Source organism: Pan paniscus, chromosome 1 (genome assembly GCF_029289425.2).
Source record: "Pan paniscus chromosome 1, NHGRI_mPanPan1-v2.0_pri, whole genome shotgun sequence".
Lineage (NCBI taxonomy): Eukaryota > Metazoa > Chordata > Mammalia > Primates > Hominidae > Pan > Pan paniscus.
Window position 1 is genome coordinate 11692342 of NC_073249.2, and position 22030 is coordinate 11714371.

The window sequence follows — 22030 nt, forward strand, 5'->3', positions numbered from 1 at the left end:
TCCCCCTATCTCTTCCTCTCTCTTTCCCTATCTCTCCCTCTCTCTCTCTGAGACAGCTGTTCTCCTTTCTCTTTCTTTTGCTTATTAAACCTCTGTTCCTAAACTCACTCCTTGTGTGTGTGTCCATGTCCTTAATTTTCTTGGTGTAAGACAATGAATCTCAGGTATTTACCCCAGACAATGACTTTGCTTCAGTACCACTTATTTGGTCACTTCTTTATGCTAGAAGTTACAGGTTTTTCCTTAATATATTCTGCAATTAATGCACAGCCACTACATTCATGTTATGATACTCTTAACACCCTCATCTCATAATTATTTTTGTTTTTATTATAACAATCTCCATTTCTATCTTACTTCTGCTACCCAACGATCTAGCAGTGCCCAAGAACTCACTATGACTCAAATTTTTGTCCTCCACTGTCTAAACTCTACACATTTTTGTCCTCCACTATCTGAACTCTACAAATTTTTCTCTGTGACTTAAAATTACTCTCTCTGATCATGGCTGTTTCTCTGTCTCTATTCAATTCCAACAAACCTATCCCTCAGTGGGTCTTTATCATGCAAAAGTCTCAGAACTATTTTGTATGGACAGTGGTATTTTTTGAGTGAATTTTAATGTTCATCCATCCATTCATTCAACAAACAATACTAGACACCTATAGGTGCCAGATGGTATGGTAGATCCGGAAAGAACAAAGATGAATGAAACCATGCCCCTATCTTCAAGAAGTTCATTACTAACGAAGGAAACTGAGAGGAAAAATAAGTAACATAAGAGGGCATTAGTGATAAAGAAAGGCAAATAATGAAATACTGTGCAAACAGATGGAAGAGCAGTAGATCCATTTGGGTGTCACTGAGGCAATCTATGGCACTAGAGAGTTCAATTATGTGTGAGCTAGAGAGCTCTAACAAGTTCAAATAACTGATTTAACACTGGTAAGTCCAAAATCACTGGTAAGTCTTCACAGTCATTGATAAGTCTCCACAATACCGAAATAAAACTAACATCTTATTAGAGATGTGTGTATCGGGTTGACTGCCTATAAATATTTTACTATTATACAGACCATTTGTTAGTATTTACTAAATTTCCTTTAAATAAAATATTATACTCTAGGATTTGGAAAATGAACTGTCTCCCCAGTCTATCCAAATAATCTTTTGAATACAAGGAGAACAATGAGAACTCCGAACTGATCTTATTTATAGAATAGACTAGCAGTAATCAATTTGAAAAAGAATGAGAATTCTGGCTCTTTAGTGGTTTTCAGGGCTTTATAAATAGGTTTTTTAAGATATAAATGGACATGATATTGTTAGATGACTATTCAGAAATGACTAATGAAAATACTAATGATTTTTCAAGAAATAAAAATACTTAACATAATTTAAAAGGAAAACACTTATATTACACCAAACATCGAGTTTTTTCTTTTTGTTTTTTAAAGATGGGGTCTCAGTATATTGTCCATGTTGGAGTGCAGTGACCATAGTGCACTACAGCCTCAAACTCCTAGCCTCAAGTGATCCTCCTACCTCAGCCTCCTGAGTATCTGGGACTCAGTACACACCACCACACCTCACTCAAAGTTGTTTTTTTTTTGGTTTTTTGGTTTTGTTTTGTTTTTGTCTTAAAGGATACGAAGCAAAGAAAAATAGGAGTGATCTATCACAACAAGGAGAAAACTAGAAAACATACCCGAAGAAGCTTCCAGTCTTTCCAATCTGCTGATCAACCAGTCGAGGGAGCCGGAAAATTGAGCACAGTTTTTACGATTTCCTCTAATTAGAGCCGCTGCAAAAGAAGAAATAGATTTCACCTTTACGTGATTTTCTAGCTCGAAAATGGAGATAAGCTAATATGCAGCCCTAAAATATTGGATCAAGAACAAAATATCCTCATGTTACATCTAAAAACTTATGCAAACATACATACACGTACATATACAACACTGAGACATTAAAGACAAATTAATAATTATTAATTGAGACTGAAGCAAACCACTGCTCATTAGAAGGAATGTAATTTCGGAAAGTAAATTTCACACTGGGAGGTAATAGTAAAGGGTAATGGAAAAACCAGTCTCCTGGGAGTTCCCTCACTTGGGTTCTAATCCCCTTTGCTTTTAATTAGCCATGAGATTAAATTATTCTGTCTCTCTCAAGCCCAATTTTCTTACCTATAGAATAAAAAGAGCAAATCAGTTTTTCTGAAAATGAACCACAAAATACTAGGAGATATAACTAGTAATTATAACTCTAACAGGTATACAGAGAGATATAACTAAATGTTACATTAAATAATGGATGAGAAGACCAATAGCCACTAACTTTGAAATCCTTTTATTTTCTTATATCATTTCCGTGGATTTAGAGATTCACAATGTATATTAAAGACCTGAAATTCTGCAGTAAAGAAACTGATTCTAGCTTGGCTTAGACTACTGTTTTCTACACTTCTTTGATTGAATAACCCATTTTAAATAAAACTCCTATGTGACTTGTCTGGTTTCTTTCAGCCTAGTTTATATGCTCAATTTTAAACTTTTAATTTTTCAAAATCATTAAATTCTTTCAAAGCAAGCATGGTAAATATTTTCTACTTTTATACCCCTAAGTTTATTCAGAAACAGTATAATTGCTTACAAGAGGATGGCAAGATGTTTAGACAATATGATATTTAAAGAGAGAAAGATGTCTCTATAAGAATAATCACTATTGAAAATCTGGTAGGCCAGGGGTGGTGGCTCACACCTGTAATCCCAGCGCTTTGGGAGGCTGAGGTGGGCGGGTCATGAGGTCAGGAATTTAAGACCAGCCTGACCAACACAGTGAAACCCCATCTCCAATAAAAATGCAAAAAATTAGCCAGGCATGGTGGTGGGCACCTGTAATCCCAGCTACGCAGGAGGCTGAGTTAAGAGAATCGCTTGAACCCGGGAGGCAGATGTTGCAGTGAGCCAAGATCATGCCACTGCACTCCAGTCTGAGTGACAGTGTGAGACTCCGTTTCAAAAAAAAAAAAAGCAGAGAAAATCTGGTAGCTGATGAAAGCGTTTGAAGTAGTGAAGTTTGAGGCTACTGCCTGTTAACCTCCCTGTTAAGAGCAGGAGGGAAGAGACCCTACAGTTACAGTGTACAATTAAAGATGTCCTTTATGTTTCCTCTTTTCAAAAATAAAGAAATAAAGTTATTATCTGACCTGAGAGTAAGAAAAGAAACACACAGAAAAGACGCCAACTTCATGAGAAGAGCTTTTTTGTGTATAGCGCCTCTGTGACATTTGTACAGAGATTAAGAGCTAATACACTCATTACTCAGGCTCTCCTCTGGCTCTGGGTCCGGCAGCCTCCCTTAAGAGCCAGCCATTGAGATATACTCACAGACTGCAGAGTACAGGGGACAAAAGATAGGGGTGGAATATAGCAGAGGAATGAGAAGTACTACGTTCTAAGGAGAACTAATTTTATTCTGTAAGAATATCTGTTCCCAATTCAGAACAATAGCAACTGGGAAAAAGGACATGATAAAGTTTTTGAATTTTAAGAGTCCCTTTTGTTTAAAACTTAACTCATGCTTTTCAGTTTATTTCTAATTTTGTAAAACTAATTTTATATATAATATATATAGCTATCTAAAATTATATATAAACTATTGTATTATCTAAAATTATATAGGTATATATATAACATGTCATAATCATATTATCCATCTAAAATGAAAACATATATCATTATCATATTATCTATCTAAAATTATATATATGATATATATAACATAAGTGATTCTTGAAAGAAACTAATAGTGTAAGAATGAACTCTTTTAATAAGCCATGGGGCATTTAAGAAAATTATAAAGTAAGCCACAAAGAAAATTTCATTAAATTTACTGCAAACAGACATGGTATAAACCATGTTCTCTGACAGAACCGTGTCAGAATTTAGTAAGAAAAGCAGGAATGAAAATAAAACCAAAGCATATAAAAATTTAAACTCTCTCCTTAATAACTCTTGGGTCAATGATGGAATCAATATCATAATATAAAATATCTAATAAATATCAAAAATTAGAATACTACCTAACACAACCAATGTTAAATGGCCAAAAGTGTACTCAAGACAAAATTAAATAAACACTTTAATTGCTAAGCAGTTGGGTGAAAAAATGGTAAATACGTCTTTTGAAATAGAGGAAAAGAACATCAAATAAACATCAGTAAAATAGAAAAAAATAAATCGCAATAAAAGTAGAAATTAATACATTAGAAATAAAAATAATTTATATAATAGTAAGATTGATCAAGAATACATTCAAGGACTATTTTTTAAATATAAGCTAACTACCAACTACTACTTTAGTCAACAAGAAAAGGAAAAAAGGACAAAATTAAGAAAAGGGCATTACACCAGGTGTAGTGGCTCATACCTATAATCCCAGTACTTTGGGAGCCAAGGTGGGAGGATCACTTGAGCCCAGGAGTTTATGACCAGCCTGGGCAACACAGCATGACCCAGTCTGTGCAAAAATTTTAAAAATTTTTTCCAGGCATGGTGGTACATGCCTGTGGTCCCAGCTACTTCAGAGGCTGAGGAGGGAAGATTGCTTGAGCCTGGAAGGTCAAGGCTACCATGAGCCATGATATCACCACTGCACTCCACCCTGGGTGATGGAGTGAGACCCTATCTCAAAAAAAAAAAAAAAAAGAATTATAAACACAACCATTTTATACATCTTTATACTGTAATTTTGAACATCTGGTAAAATGGTCTCAAGATATAGATACACAGATATATAGATATGTATTTTTTTCACTAAAACTGACCCAATAGAAGGGAAAACATCTAAACAGAATAATAAATCATGAGTAACATTGAAATGTCAAAGACCAAAAGCTTTTTCCGCACATATTCAATAAATAAGTAATTTCTACACTACTTCATATGCTGCATAACAATGATTTGGTCAACAATGAATCAGATAAAATGATCGTCCCTTAAGACCATAAGACTGTATTTTTACTGTACCTTTTCTAAGCTTATGTACATAAATACCACTGTGCTACAACTGCTTACAGTATTCGGTATGGTAATATGCTGTACATATTGCTGTACAAATGTACAGCCATAGGTTACGTAGCCCAGGAGCAGTAGGCCATCCCGTATAGCGTAGCCGCACAGTAGGCCATCCCGTATAGCGTAGCCGCACAGTAGGCCATCCCGTATAGCGCAGCCGCGCAGTAGGCCATCCCGTATAGCGCAGCCGCGCAGTAGGCCATCCTATATAGCGTAGCCGGGCAGTAGGCCATCCCGTATAGCGTAGCCGCACAGTAGGCCATCCCGTATAGCGTAGCCGCGCAGTAGGCCATCCTATATAGCGTAGCCGGGCAGTAGGCCATCCCGTATAGCGTAGCCGCACAGTAGGCCATCCCGTATAGCGTAGCCGCGCAGTAGGCCATCCTATATAGCGTAGCCGGGCAGTAGGCCATCCCGTATAGCGTAGCCGGGCAGTAGGCCATCCTATATAGCGTAGCCGGGCAGTAGGCCATCCCGTATAGCGTAGCCGCGCAGTAGGCCATCCCGTATAGCGCAGCCGCGCAGTAGGCCATCCTATATAGCGTAGCCGGGCAGTAGGCCATCCCGTATAGCGTAGCCGCACAGTAGGCCATCCCGTATAGCGTAGCCGCGCAGTAGGCCATCCTATATAGCGTAGCCGGGCAGTAGGCCATCCCGTATAGCGTAGCCGCACAGTAGGCCATCCCGTATAGCGTAGCCGCGCAGTAGGCCATCCTATATAGCGTAGCCGGGCAGTAGGCCATCCCGTATAGCGTAGCCGGGCAGTAGGCCATCCCGTATAGCGTAGCCGCACAGTAGGCCATCCCGTATAGCGTAGCCGGGCAGTAGGCCATCCCGTATAGCGTAGCCGGGCAGTAGGCCATCCTATATAGCGTAGCCGGGCAGTAGGCCATCCCGTATAGCGTAGCCGCGCAGTAGGCCATCCCGTATAGCGTAGCCGGGCAGTAGGCCATCCCGTATAGCGTAGCCGCGCAGTAGGCCATCCTATATAGCGTAGCCGGGCAGTAGGCCATCCCGTATAGCGTAGCCGCGCAGTAGGCCATCCTATATAGCGTAGCCGCACAGTAGGCCATCCCGTATAGCGTAGCCGCGCAGTAGGCCATCCTATATAGCGTAGCCGGGCAGTAGGCCATCCCGTATAGCGTAGCCGCGCAGTAGGCCATCCTATATAGCGTAGCCGCACAGTAGGCCATCCCGTATAGCGTAGCCGCGCAGTAGGCCATCCTATATAGCGTAGCCGGGCAGTAGGCCATCCCGTATAGCGTAGCCGCGCAGTAGGCCATCCTATATAGCGTAGCCGCACAGTAGGCCATCCCGTATAGCGTAGCCGCGCAGTAGGCCATCCTATATAGCGTAGCCGGGCAGTAGGCCATCCCGTATAGCGTAGCCGCGCAGTAGGCCATCCTATATAGCGTAGCCGCACAGTAGGCCATCCCGTATAGCGTAGCCGCGCAGTAGGCCATCCTATATAGCGTAGCCGGGCAGTAGGCCATCCCGTATAGCGTAGCCGCGCAGTAGGCCATCCTATATAGCGTAGCCGCACAGTAGGCCATCCCGTATAGCGTAGCCGCGCAGTAGGCCATCCTATATAGCGTAGCCGGGCAGTAGGCCATCCCGTATAGCGTAGCCGCGCAGTAGGCCATCCTATATAGCGTAGCCGCACAGTAGGCCATCCCGTATAGCGTAGCCGCGCAGTAGGCCATCCTATATAGCGTAGCCGGGCAGTAGGCCATCCCGTATAGCGTAGCCGCGCAGTAGGCCATCCCGTATAGCGTAGCTGCGCAGTAGGCCATCCCGTATAGCGTAGCCGCGCAGTAGGCCATCCTATATAGCGTAGCCGCACAGTAGGCCATCCCGTATAGCGTAGCCGCGCAGTAGGCCATCCCGTATAGCGTAGCCGCGCAGTAGGCCATCCTATATAGCGTAGCCGGGCAGTAGGCCATCCCGTATAGCGTAGCCGCACAGTAGGCCATCCTATATAGCGTAGCCGGGCAGTAGGCCATCCCGTATAGCGCAGCCGGGCAGTAGGCCATCCCGTATAGCGCAGCCGGGCAGTAGGCTATCCCCTATAGCGTAGCCGGGCAGTAGGCTATCCCCTATAGCGTAGCCGCACAGTAGGCCATCCCGTATAGCGTAGCCGCGCAGTAGGCCATCCTATATAGCGTAGCCGCACAGTAGGCCATCCCGTATAGCGCAGCCGGGCAGTAGGCCATCCCGTATAGCGCAGCCGGGCAGTAGGCCATCCCGTATAGCGCAGCCGGGCAGTAGGCCATCCCGTATAGCGCAGCCGGGCAGTAGGCCATCCCGTATAGCGCAGCCGCGCAGTAGGCTATCCCCTATAGCGTAGCTGTGCAATAGGCTATAACACGGAGGTTTGTGTAAGTTCCATGATGTTTGCAAGATGTATTCCTTAGAACTATTCCCATGATTAAGTGACACATGACCGTATTCCAAAGCCAAAAACTAAGGAAACTTCCCTGATTTTACAAAAGCAGTATCAGTGACATTGATATCAAAGCACACATCACAAAACAAGAAGAACTCTTATAAATCCAAAAATATTATATAACTTTATATATTAATGAAATTAATAAATCAAATTTAGCAATATATTAGCAACATTTCATCCAGGTGGAGATTCATTCCTCCAAAGAGACAAAAATATATCAGGAAATCTGTTAATGAGTAAAAGATCAAACAATCTCAATATACGATGAAAATGTATACATTTCTAATGAAAAAAATTAACTCAGTAAAATAGAGTACCTCCTGAACATCGTGCATGCATGCATGTGTGTGTGTGTGTGTGTGCATGTGTGTGTAAGTAGGCGCATGTCATGGGTACCAATACATTTTACAGATAAATGGAGTCTGTGAATTATTATAATTCATCCAGTCCGTTAAGAAGATATCAGTTATGTGAGTTTCTAAAGTAATGAAAAAGTATGCAGAGAAATACAACGAGGCTCATCACAGCACTCTTTATAACAGCAAAATACTGGAATAGCCTAAATGTGCCTAAATAAATAAATGGTGACATTACCTCAGCACAGAAGTGTATATCTGCTAAAGTCTGATGAAGGTTTATAGTTACTACCAAGGATAGAGGCCCACAATGTAGAATTAATTGAAAACATCTGCTATAAAAGAACATTGATAGCATGATTCCATTTTTGTAAGGTAAATGTATACACTGAATATAAGTACATGTATAGCATGGAGAAAACTGTGTTTTTTAGAAATTTCTTAGAGAATGAGAGCTGATATTTGGGGGGGAAATATCTTGATAAGGGACTGAGATAGAAACAGAGAGCTTGAGGAAGATTGATATTAGTGGGACTGCTTCCCCAGGTCAAAAAGGTACATTTTCTTATTCCAAAATAAGGTGGAAGAAGAATGGATCCAGGAGAGGAAAAAAAAGGGCCATGTCCTGTAATATGATCTTTCACAGTGACCCTTTGAACCAGCAATAAATTCTGTCAAAAAAAAAAAAATCACAAATGCTCAATAAGAATGGAAGTTAGGATGTGAAGAGAATGGAAGTTAGGATGTGAAGTTAGGATGTGAAGAGATGTTCTGTGGCTACACTTTCACTCTTAGAGAAAAAATAGATGACAATAAAAAAGCACGGAAGTCCGAAAAAATGTAACCAAATAAACCCCTAAAATGTACCAACATCAAAGGAAAGCCTTTTGACTATCTTAGTCCATGAACCTGGAATCTGGAGCAAGATGAGCAAATCTTCAAGGAGAGGAGGGAATAGGTGATGTCTTGCTGCAAAGATGTGCAGATATGTACACACACGTGTTATTCTGCAAGCACGCATGCAGGTGTGCAAAATGTTTTCTGCATGTATTACGTGATAAATATTTAAAGGAACATTTGTAAAGGTTATAGATCAAAATGCGTGGTTAAGTTTAAGAGTAGTTTCTGCCTTCTTAATTTTTCTTATTTCTTTCCTTATCTAAAATGTATTAATTTTAATACCAAATAGTACAATAAAGTTAATGTCTTTCCAAAAATAAAATGGAAAACCATGCCATCAGTATCTGTAGTGGCTTTCATTATGAGATGTCTCAGAGCACCACTGTCATCTTCGAAGTGCAATGGCAACTTTGTATGGTGCGTCAAGGTACAAAAACAAAAGACAAATGTTCCTCCCTAAAACTTTACAATACTCTTTAATCGCTGCCTAATTAAAGACTAAGTTAAGATCTTTTATCTTTTTGTAGAGACAGGGTCTCGCTATGTTGCCTAGGATGGTCTCCAACTCCTTTCCTCAAGTGATCCCACTGCCTTGGCCTCCCAAAGTTATGAGATTACAGAAATGAGTCACTTTGCCTGGCCCCATTCTTTAATTCTATGAATTTAATCATTCTAGATACTTCTTATAAGTGGAATCATGCAATATTCATCTGTTTTATTAGTATCATCCTATCCCCGGAGGCTTCATGCTTCAATGTCTTTGAATTCTTGAACTCAAAATTTCACAAAAGACTAAAAAAATCTGAGACTTACAGAAAAATTTAGATTAAAAGAAATTCCAAGAAATTACCTTCACTTTAAAAATTTATGCAACAAATACTGATTCCCTGCTTTGTGTCAAGCATTGTTCTAGGTGCTGGAGGTACAGAGGAAATGAAACAACATCCCTCTTGGAGTTTACATTCAAAGCCTGGAAACACTAAGTGAACAGGCCCTACGCAGCACAGAAAAATGAGAGGCTGATTGGACTACAATCTAGAAACATTTTTCAAAATATTGAGATTAACAAGTAGATGCTCCTAAGCCTGAAAAAAAAAAACCCCATTAAACAAACAAACAAGCAAACAAAACAAAACACTTCAGAATGTACTGAAGAATCTAAGAAGATAATGCATTGAAACTTCTTGGAGAGCTTGGAGAGCTGTCCCTGCGTTTGGGGATCTTGTAAACTGGAGTCTGAGGACTCCTACCCAGGAACTTGCAAGGGTGAGGGACAATGAGACTATTACCAAGCTGAAATTTTAAAGGATGTGTCTTGTTTATACGATACATTTCTGAGACTTCCTGAAGAACAAGATCAGAACTATCTAGATGCACAAACACTAGAATAACACCGATATGTGCATGTCTAAAGCCCATTTCCTTCTTCTTCACCTCTTGACTGCCTTTTCTCAATGTTTTATGTCATTTAGGGAGATCTGCCTCCTTGAGACACTGGGAAAATGGTTTGAATGTGCAAAAATAATGGCTAATGGCTGTATTCTTTCCAAGTCTTCAAACATTCATTTTGGCCATACTCAAAGAGCAGCAATCTATCCTTGTTGGTTTCATACTTTGAATCTTCAGAAAATGAGTATTCATAGGAAAGTTTGCCCAACGGCCATTTCTCAGACATCTTTAGAAAATCATTCTGTCTTGCAAGCATCCCACAGATTAATTGTGTGGATGTCAGAAAAGATGTATGAAAGCATGCCACAGTGATGCTTTTCGAACTATGAGTATCGCTGTTTCTAAGATCTTGAGGTATTCCAAACAGTAGGCTCATAAATCTACCTTTGTCATTCTCCACCTAAAACACATGAAATATATCCATGTCGAATGCAAAATTGTTATAGATTCTTATTCCCACCTTCTTGGTTTTCTCTCTGTGCAAAATAGACACACTGAAGAAAAAATACAAAGACAGTGGCTTATTTCACATATAACCCCAGGAGAGAATCTATGGTCTACCTATTTGGAATAATGGGAAGGAGGCTTAACAAATTTGGAGTTAATATCTGAACCAAAGGTTTTGACAGCCAAATAAAAAAGGAAAGGTAGATACACATGTCTTACAGGACTCCAATTATTGCTGCAGATCTGAAACTTTTCCAGACAAACTGAAGTATATATTTAGGTATATGTGGCTATCTTATGATTACAATGAATTCAATAAAAAATATTGGCAGCAGATGGTTCTGAAGTATTTTGCATGTCAAAATTCAACATAAAGTTGTATTTGTTACCCTTTTCTGGTCATGAAATCGATGCTCACTATAACACAAAAAGAAAATCATAAGAACTCAAAAACATTAAAAAAACTCTCATAATTCTATCCATTGGAAACACCCCACCTCCCACTAAAATTACCATGTAGATTATGGGAAGAGATTCTCTTCATTTGCACTAATATATAATTTTTTTTTTTACTCAACTGTAATTAGTACATTCAGTTTTTACTTTTACTATCAGTTATCTGGCATTAGAGATATATGTTAACTACTTTTTTCAATTATAAAAGTAATGCATGTTAATAGATTCAGAATAATGAAAAATAAAAGATCAAGATCTCTCTCCCAAGTTGTAGCCCGCTAACTAGACAGAATCAGCGACATCAGAGGTGAAAAGAAGGGACAGACCGGACCAAGAATTAAAAGAACGCAATACAGAGAGGTTAGAGACAGACCAGCAACATCTGGTTGCTGGTGAAAGGAAGAGACAGACCAGGCCCTTCTTCTTAAAAGAGGGGTGTAAACAAGGTCACAGAGTCTATGAAAGTTCATAAGAAGTGTGTGAGAGCTCCCTGAGGTCTGAGTAAAGACTGGAGAAGGAGTGGAGGTAAAGAGATTAACCACAAATTTTACCATATATGAATATCATTGCGATCTGAAGTATTTAGCTGTATACCAGATGGTAAAGATGCAGATGTGCGATACTGTGTTCAAAAATGGGTAGAATAATAGAATATAAAATTTGCAGTCTGGGGATAGTGATAAAGCAAACTTTGTTCCTGCCATTTTCCGATGAGGAAAACGAGAACCAGTATACACCTACAATAATTATGATTCTATGTGCTCTATTGGCTAATCCATAACATTCTTTGCTATATCCAACAAATCTAAGTAAAGTTTCTTTTCTAGGACATCTTTGAAAAGCAAAACAACAATAATAAGAATGAAGCAAGAGGTTGGAGACAAAAGTTTTACTATGTTAACAAGGGAAAGGATGATAACAAATATCCAAAAGAAATGGGAATAATGATAAGAAGAACAATAATATGCGATGCTGAGCATTTTCTACATATTATAACATTTAAGCCACCCAACAACCTTATGAGGGGAATGACTATTGCCATTTTACAGGTAATATTTATAGTAACAATAGATGCCACTTGCTATATGCCTGAAGGAAAGTTCAGGTGCTTATTTTTCAAGAAAGGAACCTAATGAAAGAGGAGTAAGAGTTCCACTGGTTTTTAATACACTAATTTGATAGCCAAATGCACCCTGCTACAGAAAAGTCAATGGAAATCTCTGTAATGTATTTATTAAATAATTCAAGCAAATATTTATTGACTGCCTACTCTATTCAAGCATAGTGCTAGGTAGTGAATAAAAGCATTCTGATTAGAATTCAGTTCATAAAACCCTTTGAGGAAGTAGATGAGTCAACATTTGGGATGGACACTTCAGCTTCTTGGCCACCATCCTCTATAACATTCATTCCCTATATGACAGATAGGCAGTCCAAGGAGTTGACCCAGTTTCAAGAGTGGATCCCTGATCAGTCAAGACCAATGTTGGTAAAATTTCCCTACTCTTGCCAGAACGACTGGTTCAGGAATGGCCAGACACAATTTGGGCTAATGAGATGCGAGGAGCGTTGTATTTGGGGATTTTAGGAAATAGCACACTCTTTCACAAGGGATAACTTCTGGAACAAGCCCTCTTTCACTTTTCCCATGTCAGAAAGAAAGTATGCAGTACTAGGAGCTGATAGCAGACAGCTGAGACCATCAAGAAAAGGCCGCACTAGAGGAAGATGACTCCATGGAAGGCAGAGTGGAGACATAAAGCAGCTGGTTCTGGAGATAAGATGGAGCCATTGTGTCAAACCCACTGGTAGACGGCGAGCTGTGCAAGCCCCAAAATCCCCTCTGTTGTTGAAGCCAGTTTGGGTTTGGGTATTCTGTTATTTCCAACTGAACACATCCCAATAGAAACATTGCTCCACCTTCAAGAGCTCCTTTCTCGTTCTATTTAAATAGGTAAGCCATTTTAAAATCACACCTCTAGCCATGTTCCAGTAAAAGCCAACCTCAAAACTAATTAGGAGCAGGAACCGTGTTCATACCCACCAAGTCCCCAACATTTTGTAAAGTCTATTAACGTTACTTTTGTAGGTTCTAAAATAATCAAATTTAATCCCCAAATAACTCTGTGGAGGTAAAGGGAGGATTGGCTTGAGAAATAAGTAGCTCAGAAGGATAAAGCTGAAGTGCTAACTTTGCTGCAATGGACCTTTTCTATGATTATATAAAAAATTATAATTCCTTCTATTCATTTTTGCTACTCATGGATACAATACCTGTTGAAGGGACCAATGAACAGAGACTATAAAAAGAGTTGATATGAAAATAAAAGATGCATATTTTCTAGATTTACCTCAAAAACAATGTTCTTTCTGCACGTAACACTTTCTACCCTCAAACATTCATACATGAAATTCTTCTTTTTTAAAATTTAGAGATGGTTGCCCACGCTGGCCTCAAACTTCTGGCCTCAAGCAATCCTACCAGTTCAGCCCCCCACACAGCTGGGACTACACACATGAGCCACTGCATCCAGCTAGTTTTTAATATTATTTAGAGACAGGGTTTTCCTATGCTGTCCAGGCTAGGTGATGCAACTCTTTACTTAAGCATCGAGTTTATCCAAGAAATTCATCTTATACCAAGTGAAGAAGGTAGGATGTAGTGTTAAAAACATCACCACACTTTAGTCTCTGCTATATTATGAAATTTAGTGCTATAACTTCTGCATTTGCAAAGAAATGCAGTCATTAGAATTTTGGCAACACAAAATCTTTATCTCAATCGTTACTGTGGGTAAAATAATGAATCCAAATTCCTATAAAGCCTCAATATCTCTGGTCCTGTTCTCAGAAATGGCAGCCGCATGTCACCTTTTAGTCTGAAAGTTCCAAACTGCAAGTGTTTAATTTTAATAAATATCAAATAGCCCACCTAATGAAAACATATTAACAATTCTAATAGGCACAAGAGTTTTATTTGCTAGGTTGTATTATGACTCTATAAATTTTAATGACATTTAATTAGATTGTAAAGAATTTTCAAATATTTTGACTATCCATTCTTCCCATTAAAAATGCATTATTTTTTCTTTTTTTTAACTTTTTTTGCATTATCTCCTTTCTATACTTAGGTATGCTTTCCTATTTTTTCAGAACTTAGTCATGTAATGAATACACATTTATTGAGTATCTCCTATGTGCCAGACATTCAGTTAAATAGCAGATACAAAAACCAGGAAGGTGCTATTCTTGCCTTAGAAATCAATCACACTTATAACTAAATAAGAAATGTGACAAGTGCTATAAAATACAGGTGAAACTTAGTGGCAAGAAACCAGAGAAGGAAGGTTCAATTATACTTAAGAGTTGGGAGAAACATCAAGAATAACTTTATTTTTGTTTTTGTTTTGAGATGGAGTCTCATTCTGTCACCTAGGCTGGAGTGCAGTGGCACAATCTCGGCTCACTGCAACCTCTGCTTCCCGGGTTCAAATGGTTCTCCTGCCTCAGCCTCCTGAGTAGCTGGGGTTACAGGCTCCCGCCACCACGCTCGGCTAATTTTTGTATTTTTAGTAGAGACAGGGTTTCACTACTATGTTGGTCAGGCTGGTCTCGAACTCCTGACCTCAGGTAATCTGGCCGCCTCAGCCTCCCAAAGTGCTGGAATTACAGGTGTCAGCCACTGTGCCCGGTTATCAAGAGTAACTTTAAAAGACAGTGACATGTGAACTGGGTCTTGAAGGATATACAACAATTCTGGAAAAGGTGAGACAACGTCCCAGAGGTGTGATGTGTATGGAAAGTTCAGGAAACTGTGATGTGGCTCAAGTAAGGGGGTAGGGATAAGGGAACTGGGAAAATAGAAGGCTGGAAGGGTTAACTGGGGCCTCATATACCAGGGCAACAAGGTGAACTTTATCTTCTAGAATGATATAGAAATGTGAACAATGTCTAAACAGGGAAGTGATGTAACAGTTGTGACATACAGGATGAATCTGAGATTTTGGAGGCGAGGGTTAGGGTAGAGAAAGAGACCATTCCCCGTGGTCTCTGTTTTTGCACATCTTGCAAATTTGTCATTGGAAGCCTTTGTTTCAGGAAATCTTTTCCAGGATGTTTGCAGCAAGAAGCCATGTAAGAGGGAGATGTCTCCATCCACAGCAAAGACCAGGCAGGCTTTCTGTCTAGTGTAACTAACTCACGCTCCCTGAGCTCAGGATTCCTTTTCTGTAACTCAACCAGCTGCATGTGCAGGTGTCATCTGTCCCCTTCACATTGTCCTTTGAGAACTGGGGCTCAGAGAATTGGCATTACAGCCAATCTCTACAGCTATTTCTTTGACTACTAAACTGTCCCTCTTTACCCTAACTGCAGGCTAACTTACCAGCTTGCAAATAGGGTAAAAATCTCAGACCCTTTAGTTTTTGACAAGAGACAAGTAGAAGCTACAGGAGGTCAAAAATAATGAGGAGCTGTGTTTGCAGAGAGCCCACAGGAATGCAGGGTAAACCACAGCAACTGTCGCTTAATCAATGTCAGGTGTACTTAGAAGTTGCCAAACAGAGATCATATAAAGAATAGAGAGAAGACTGGAGCAGATCATTGATAAGATGGGGATGTAAGGAATTAAGAGGGACCCTTGCGGAACTAACTCCAAAAGCAAAAAGGAAATATTTAATACACATCCATATAAAGGCCCCTCATCTGCAAAGACTACACCCTGAATGACTTTCTCTTCCTTTAACCAAAGGCAAATCTACTTCTGTAGCTACCTTTCTCACTCAGAGATGGATTTTAATACTAAGCACCATTTGATTTAGCACAGTAAATTAAAAATTAAGTCTCAATTAGGAGGCATGTTATAAAATTGCTGTAGCTATTATGTGATTTTTTTTGCTTTTGTGTTTGATATTTATTTTATTTTTTGTAGAGATGGGGTCTTGCTATGTTGTCCAGGCTGGTCTCAAATTCCTGGCCTCAAATGATCCTCCCACCTCAGCCTCCCAAATTGCTGGAATTACAGGCATGAGCCATCACACCTAGTCCATTTATGGACATTTTAAATAGATAACTCTGTTGCTATGAACCCAATCATGCTTCTTACCCAGCAACTCATACAGAGAATTCAGAATGGATTTCCAAGACTCTCCTGCTTCTCGCCCAGCAACATCAGCAAAGTGTGCTGCACTGCTGTAGACGTGCAAACGGTCTATGCACTCAAGCACGAGGTTGATCATTCCCTGGAAGGTTAAAAAAAAAAAATCACCATCAGACATCCAAAACTGTCATTCTGCTTACAGACTAAAAATGCTAAGTTGATTTAAAAATAGAAGTCTGACTGAAGGTTCATCTACTAATCATAAGGAAAACTGTGATCATTCAAAGGACAGGAAGACACACATTTGCATGTGAAATGAAATGTTCTTCAGATAGTTCAAGCAGATTTTAAATTCTGAATGCCATCATCAAATAGCAGTGGAAGAAAAACCTAAAAATATGTACTTCATACTTATGGCCTTCTATTGTTAAGTGACCATAAGAGCAGATCCTTATTCTTAGATAGGCATTATTATTATTCTTAAAGATATAGTAAATCAGGTAAAGCTCATGAAAAGATATTTTTAAAGCAAATCAAAAATGCTGTAATGCATTTTTGCATTATCGTGAACTTTGTAAGATACAGCCTGAGTTTGAAATTACGCTTTATTTTTATTATTATTGGTAGATCAAGGTTGTAAAAAGCGTGGCAAACCACATAAAGAGCTATAAACCACTATCTAATCTGATTAACTTATTTCACACAGAATTTAAGAGATACCATGGACCTAAGAACATTTCCAAGTCCCCATCCAGATTGTCTTATATGAGAAGTTGGGAAAAAAACTAAATTAATATTTTAAGTTTTACACCCCAATATTTAATGTTACTTCTTCCAGATATTAAATAAATGCAGCATTGTAAAAGAGCCTAACAATTTGGCATATGTGAAAGCTCCCAGTAAACTAGTCCATGTTATTATTGGTTTATGTTGATACTTTTTTGCTTTCGTGCCGTTGAGGTCTCTAGACAGGTCATCTCTTTTGAATACCCAGTGGGAATGTCCTCAAAAAGTTATGTCAGTTTCAAGAGTTTCTGATGAGATATTAGAACACAGCTTTAAGAGTAGACAGGGATTATGAGAACCTAGTAATAACCCTTCTGGTTTTGTTTGTTTAGTTTTATTTCTCTGTGTCACAACTTTTATTTTAGGCTTTGGGGGTTACATGTGCAGGTTTGTTATGTGGGTACATTGTGTGTCACTGGGGTTTGAAGTATAAATAATTTCATCACCCAGATAGTGAGCAGAATACCTGATAGGTAGTTTCTCGACCCTTGCCCTCCTCCCACCCTCCACCCTCAAGTAGGCCCTGGTATTTATTGTTCCCCTCTTTGTGTCCATGTGTACTCAATGAATAACCTTTTTTGTTACTTTTACAAAGCTAAGTATTTATTCAGAAAAAAATCATTATTCTGCATACAAGATGCATTGAAAAGAATGAGAATCCAGCTGAACAAGCCTGATTTATCCCATCAACCCTGGTAGTCTCCAACGAAGCTCCTGACTATATTAGAACATTAGATATATCATTTGGTCCTTCTTTTATTGTTTGTAAAATATGACACTTGAGTTCTTTTTAGCAGTGAAACTTTTGGTGCAATACAATCATACATGGAAATGTAATAGATGCAAAGAAGAAGGGTAGGGTTGCTCTGTCCAAGTAGGGTTCCCGGAGCTCAGCCTACTCCGGTAGCCCTCTCCTGACAGCTTCCATCCCCAACACGAAGCTTCCTATAGATCCTGGGCCATTTCCAAGGAGCACCTGCTGAATAGTTTGAAAACCCTGATGCTTTCTAAAGCCTGTATTCGTACAGACACTTTGAGATTCTTAATTGATATAACCCACATGAAGAGAACTATAGTGCTTGCAAAAGACCAGGGTGAGGGCTGAGCAGACAGTAAATGTCTCTTTCCAGGAGAATGAAAAGATTCATGTTTTTAAATTAATACTCATGGATAGTATAAATAAAGAAAAATCATGTTGAGATTTCTCTAAGGCCTGTTTCTCCTGTTCAGTAGTATACTTTCTCCTCTATATTGCAAAACACAAAGATGGTCAAAATAGATGGAAAATTTTCCCAACCAAGAAGCTGTTTTTACAAGAGAATAACAGAAGAGAAATGAGTGTTGATAGAAGCAGACCTCTTCCTGGAAGAGATTTTGCCGATTCTTCAGGGCTCGTAGTCTGTTCTGTTTGTCTTCATGCTCTAAATGCTCATCTGGGGGGTGGAAGTAGCCAATGAGATCCTGCAGACTTAGACTTACGGACTCTATAGGCAAATCGACTGTGGAAGCCTTCGCTTTCTTGCTGAGAGCATCAAGGCCCCTAAAATAAACCATAAACATTTCTCTATTGTCGGTGATTCACAATTTTATCATTTTTCCATTTATAGATGATTTCAGGCATTAATCTCTCTCCCTACATCACTGTAAAAGGGACATGACAGAAAGGTCCTCCTGCTCCAAAAGCAGTGATCATGGATTCTGATTCAAGTCAGAAACTGTGCAATGTTATGTTATAAAAAGCAGTATCCACGGCCACTCACCCAGAGAATAACCTCATAGGCTACAGGAACAGTGTCTACAAAACCAATAGTTGGAATGTTCAGAAACCAGTTGATTTTCATTGGAAAGCACTACGCACTTTAAGGCTTCAGGCTTCATCTTCCCAGATTCATAATTCTGACATTTCCTTGTGGTTTGTTTTCAAAAAGGAATTCCTAAGTTTTCACGGACCCTAGCTTGCCATTCTGTTTAACTCCTGTGAGTTCAAAAATATATTCTAATGATGTTAATTTAGAAAATCTGCTTATGAAACGGTAACTATATATTAAAATGCTTTTCTATTATCTGAAAGAAATGCATTTAAAAGTTATACTAACAAAAATATCATGAAGTATTTTCTAGCCTTGGAAGAAAGATATATTACTGGCATGTAAATGTGTTAATTTGTTGAGCTTACTGAGATTCTCAGTTTTTAAACTCATAGCTTTGAATGTATCTGAAAAGAACTTTATAACATGTCTACAGATCAAAAGTATTTCAAAATAAAAATATTTTTTAAAACAACGCATACAATAAAAGAATGGGACAATATCTCTACTGTAGTTGATATTGTAATATTCTATAGCCATGACAAGTTGTTAATGCATAGAAATATTACACTTCCATTCCTGCTCTCTGTATTAGCAAAACTGTATGGTAACATTTTATTTCAAGCAAATGTTTCTGACTAATTTTCTGACTATGCTGGAACTTACATTACAAAACAATAAAATACTCATTAATGAGAATTAGCTTTGAACTTTATAGTTTTAAAACATTATTTAAAATATGTCATCACTTCCACAAAGATTGCTAATGATTTTGGAATATTTGATTTCAGCTTTATCAAACAGTAGAAACAGTAAAACTGTACAACTATTTTAAAGTTTTGCCTGAAATTCTATACCAATTATATATCAACAGAATTCACCTACCTACCCCCAAGTTTTATCGCCTCTATAAGTTTTTCTGTGCCCAAAATGCAAGAGTGACTTTTCAGTAGAAAATTATTTTTCCCATTTAATTCACATGCAGTGAAGTATTTTTCTAAACATTTTATCCCATTAACTCCAATTAAACATAAATAAATGTATAACAAATTCAAACTCAACTCTTAATAAGTGAATAAAATTCAAAAATGATTCAGTATCCACATTTTCAAATATAAGTGAAAACAATAGTAAATGTCAGTTTTTAGGTTATTACATTGAAATAAACACATCTACCATGAGGAACGTAACTATTCAATTACTTTGTAAGAGAAGTCTCTTGTCAGAAGAAATGTTGTCCAAACTTCTAAAATTATTAATTATGTTATGTTTCAGGGCTTTCCTCTAATACAAAGATGTATATCATCTTAATTTATGAAGAACAAAAAATATAATCAAGAATCAAGGAGAAAAAAATCATCCAGAAATCCAAAGATAGTAGAATCACACTATGCTAGAGTAAAAATGAAAGCTATTAACCTTATGGCTACATTTTGTAATTTAAAGATTAAACTATATTATTACCTAACAAATACAGGTTCCTCCCCTCTCTCATCTACTTCAAGAATATATTTATTAATATATCCAGAAGAAAAATGAAAACATATATAGTATATATAAAATATATGATATATGTTATGTTATATATTATATATATTTATTATATATTATATATTTGTTATACATCATATATAGTATATATTAGTATATACTAATAGTATATGCTGATATAGTATATTATTAATGTATAATATACTCTATAGTATATAGTTTATACTATATTATATAATGTATAATATATACTTTACATATATAATGTAATATATACAATTGTTAATTATACTATTATGTAGTATAGCATATAATACATATACTAATATATGCCATTAATTATATATGCTATTGTATAGTATATATAACATATACTATACTATACATTATAATATACTATATAATATATCCATTATAACATATAATTATATATAATATGTATGTTTAAACACTTCCACGTATACACACACATTATATATTACTTAAATGCTCATGAGTATTACTATTAGAAGTATACACGCACATACACACACACACACACACAAACATTTTATATATATTTCCCACCCCAGGCCAAAAGAATAGAGCTCCCTTCCCTGAAGACAACACAAACACACACACAAACACACACACACACACACACACACAGTACTACCACAACCACCGTGACCTGGGAGAGAGAGAACAGAAGGATCACAGAACATAAACCACATAAGAAAAACACAAATGATTAACTATCTTGACTTTCTTTCCAAAAGGTAAAAATTTTAAAATTAGTCTCTTAATATGTAATAAGTAAATCGGCATTAATAAAATTAATAGTAAAAAAATAACTGAAAAATACATGGGTGAAAATATTGTAAAAATACTGAGATTTTAAAGACGGTGCTTTCATGAACGTGATAAAATGAATAAAATATTTTACTGAAAAGCATATGCTCTTTAAAATGCTCAGTAATCATGTAAAACTTTTCAAAGCTTCTAAATATATTTAAAAATTATATAAATTCAGGACTTCAATTTTTTTTTTTTTTTTTTGAGACAGAGTTTCACTCTGTCACCCAGGCTGGAGTGCAGTGGTATGATCTTGGCTCACTGCAACCTCTGCCTCCTGAGTTCAGGGTTTAAGTGATTCTCGAGCCTTAGCCTCCAGAACAGCTGAGATTACAGGCTCATGCCCACCACATCCAGCTAATTTTTATATTTTTAGTAGAGATGGGGTTTCATCCCTGTTGGCCAGGCTGCTTTCAAATTCCTGACCTCAAGTGATGTGCCGGCCTCAGCCTCCCAAAAGTGCTACGATTACAGGTGTGAGCCACCACACTCAGCCCAATTTGCTACTTTGTAAGTCTTATCATTTTACTGGTTGCGTAGCATTCTGTTGTATAGAACATAGAATACAATATAGTTTACTCTCTGTTGATAAACTCCTGGCCTCAAGTGATCCACCCACCTTGGCCTCCCAAAGTGCTGGGATTATAGGTGCGAGTCACCACCGTGCCCAGCCTAAATTTGGGACTTATAATAGGTAATACTCCTGTGCATTTAAGTGAAACTTGCAAGTTTATATATATATATGCAATAGAAACATGATTACTGGATATATATATGCAATATAAATATATATGCAATATAAACATGATTACTGGAGTTAAATAATACAACTAAAGGATAAATATAGAAAAGAAACAAGGAGAATAAACCAAAGC

The 22030-nt window shown here is 37.9% G+C and overlaps 1 protein-coding gene across 4 annotated transcripts in view; it reads right to left on the minus strand.

Annotated features, from left to right (window-relative positions):
* Window positions 1-22030, minus strand: part of RYR2 (ryanodine receptor 2) — a 788503-nt gene that overhangs the window by 364786 nt on the left and 401687 nt on the right. For all 4 annotated transcript variants that reach the window (XM_034949586.3, XM_055098600.2, XM_055098645.2 and 1 more), the window contains 3 exons: window positions 18379-18562; window positions 16243-16378; window positions 1709-1804 (listed from right to left, as the gene is read on the minus strand). In XM_034949586.3, coding sequence (XP_034805477.1) covers window positions 1709-1804; window positions 16243-16378; window positions 18379-18562 — 416 coding nt within the window. The remainder of the gene's footprint in view (window positions 1-1708; window positions 1805-16242; window positions 16379-18378; window positions 18563-22030) is intronic.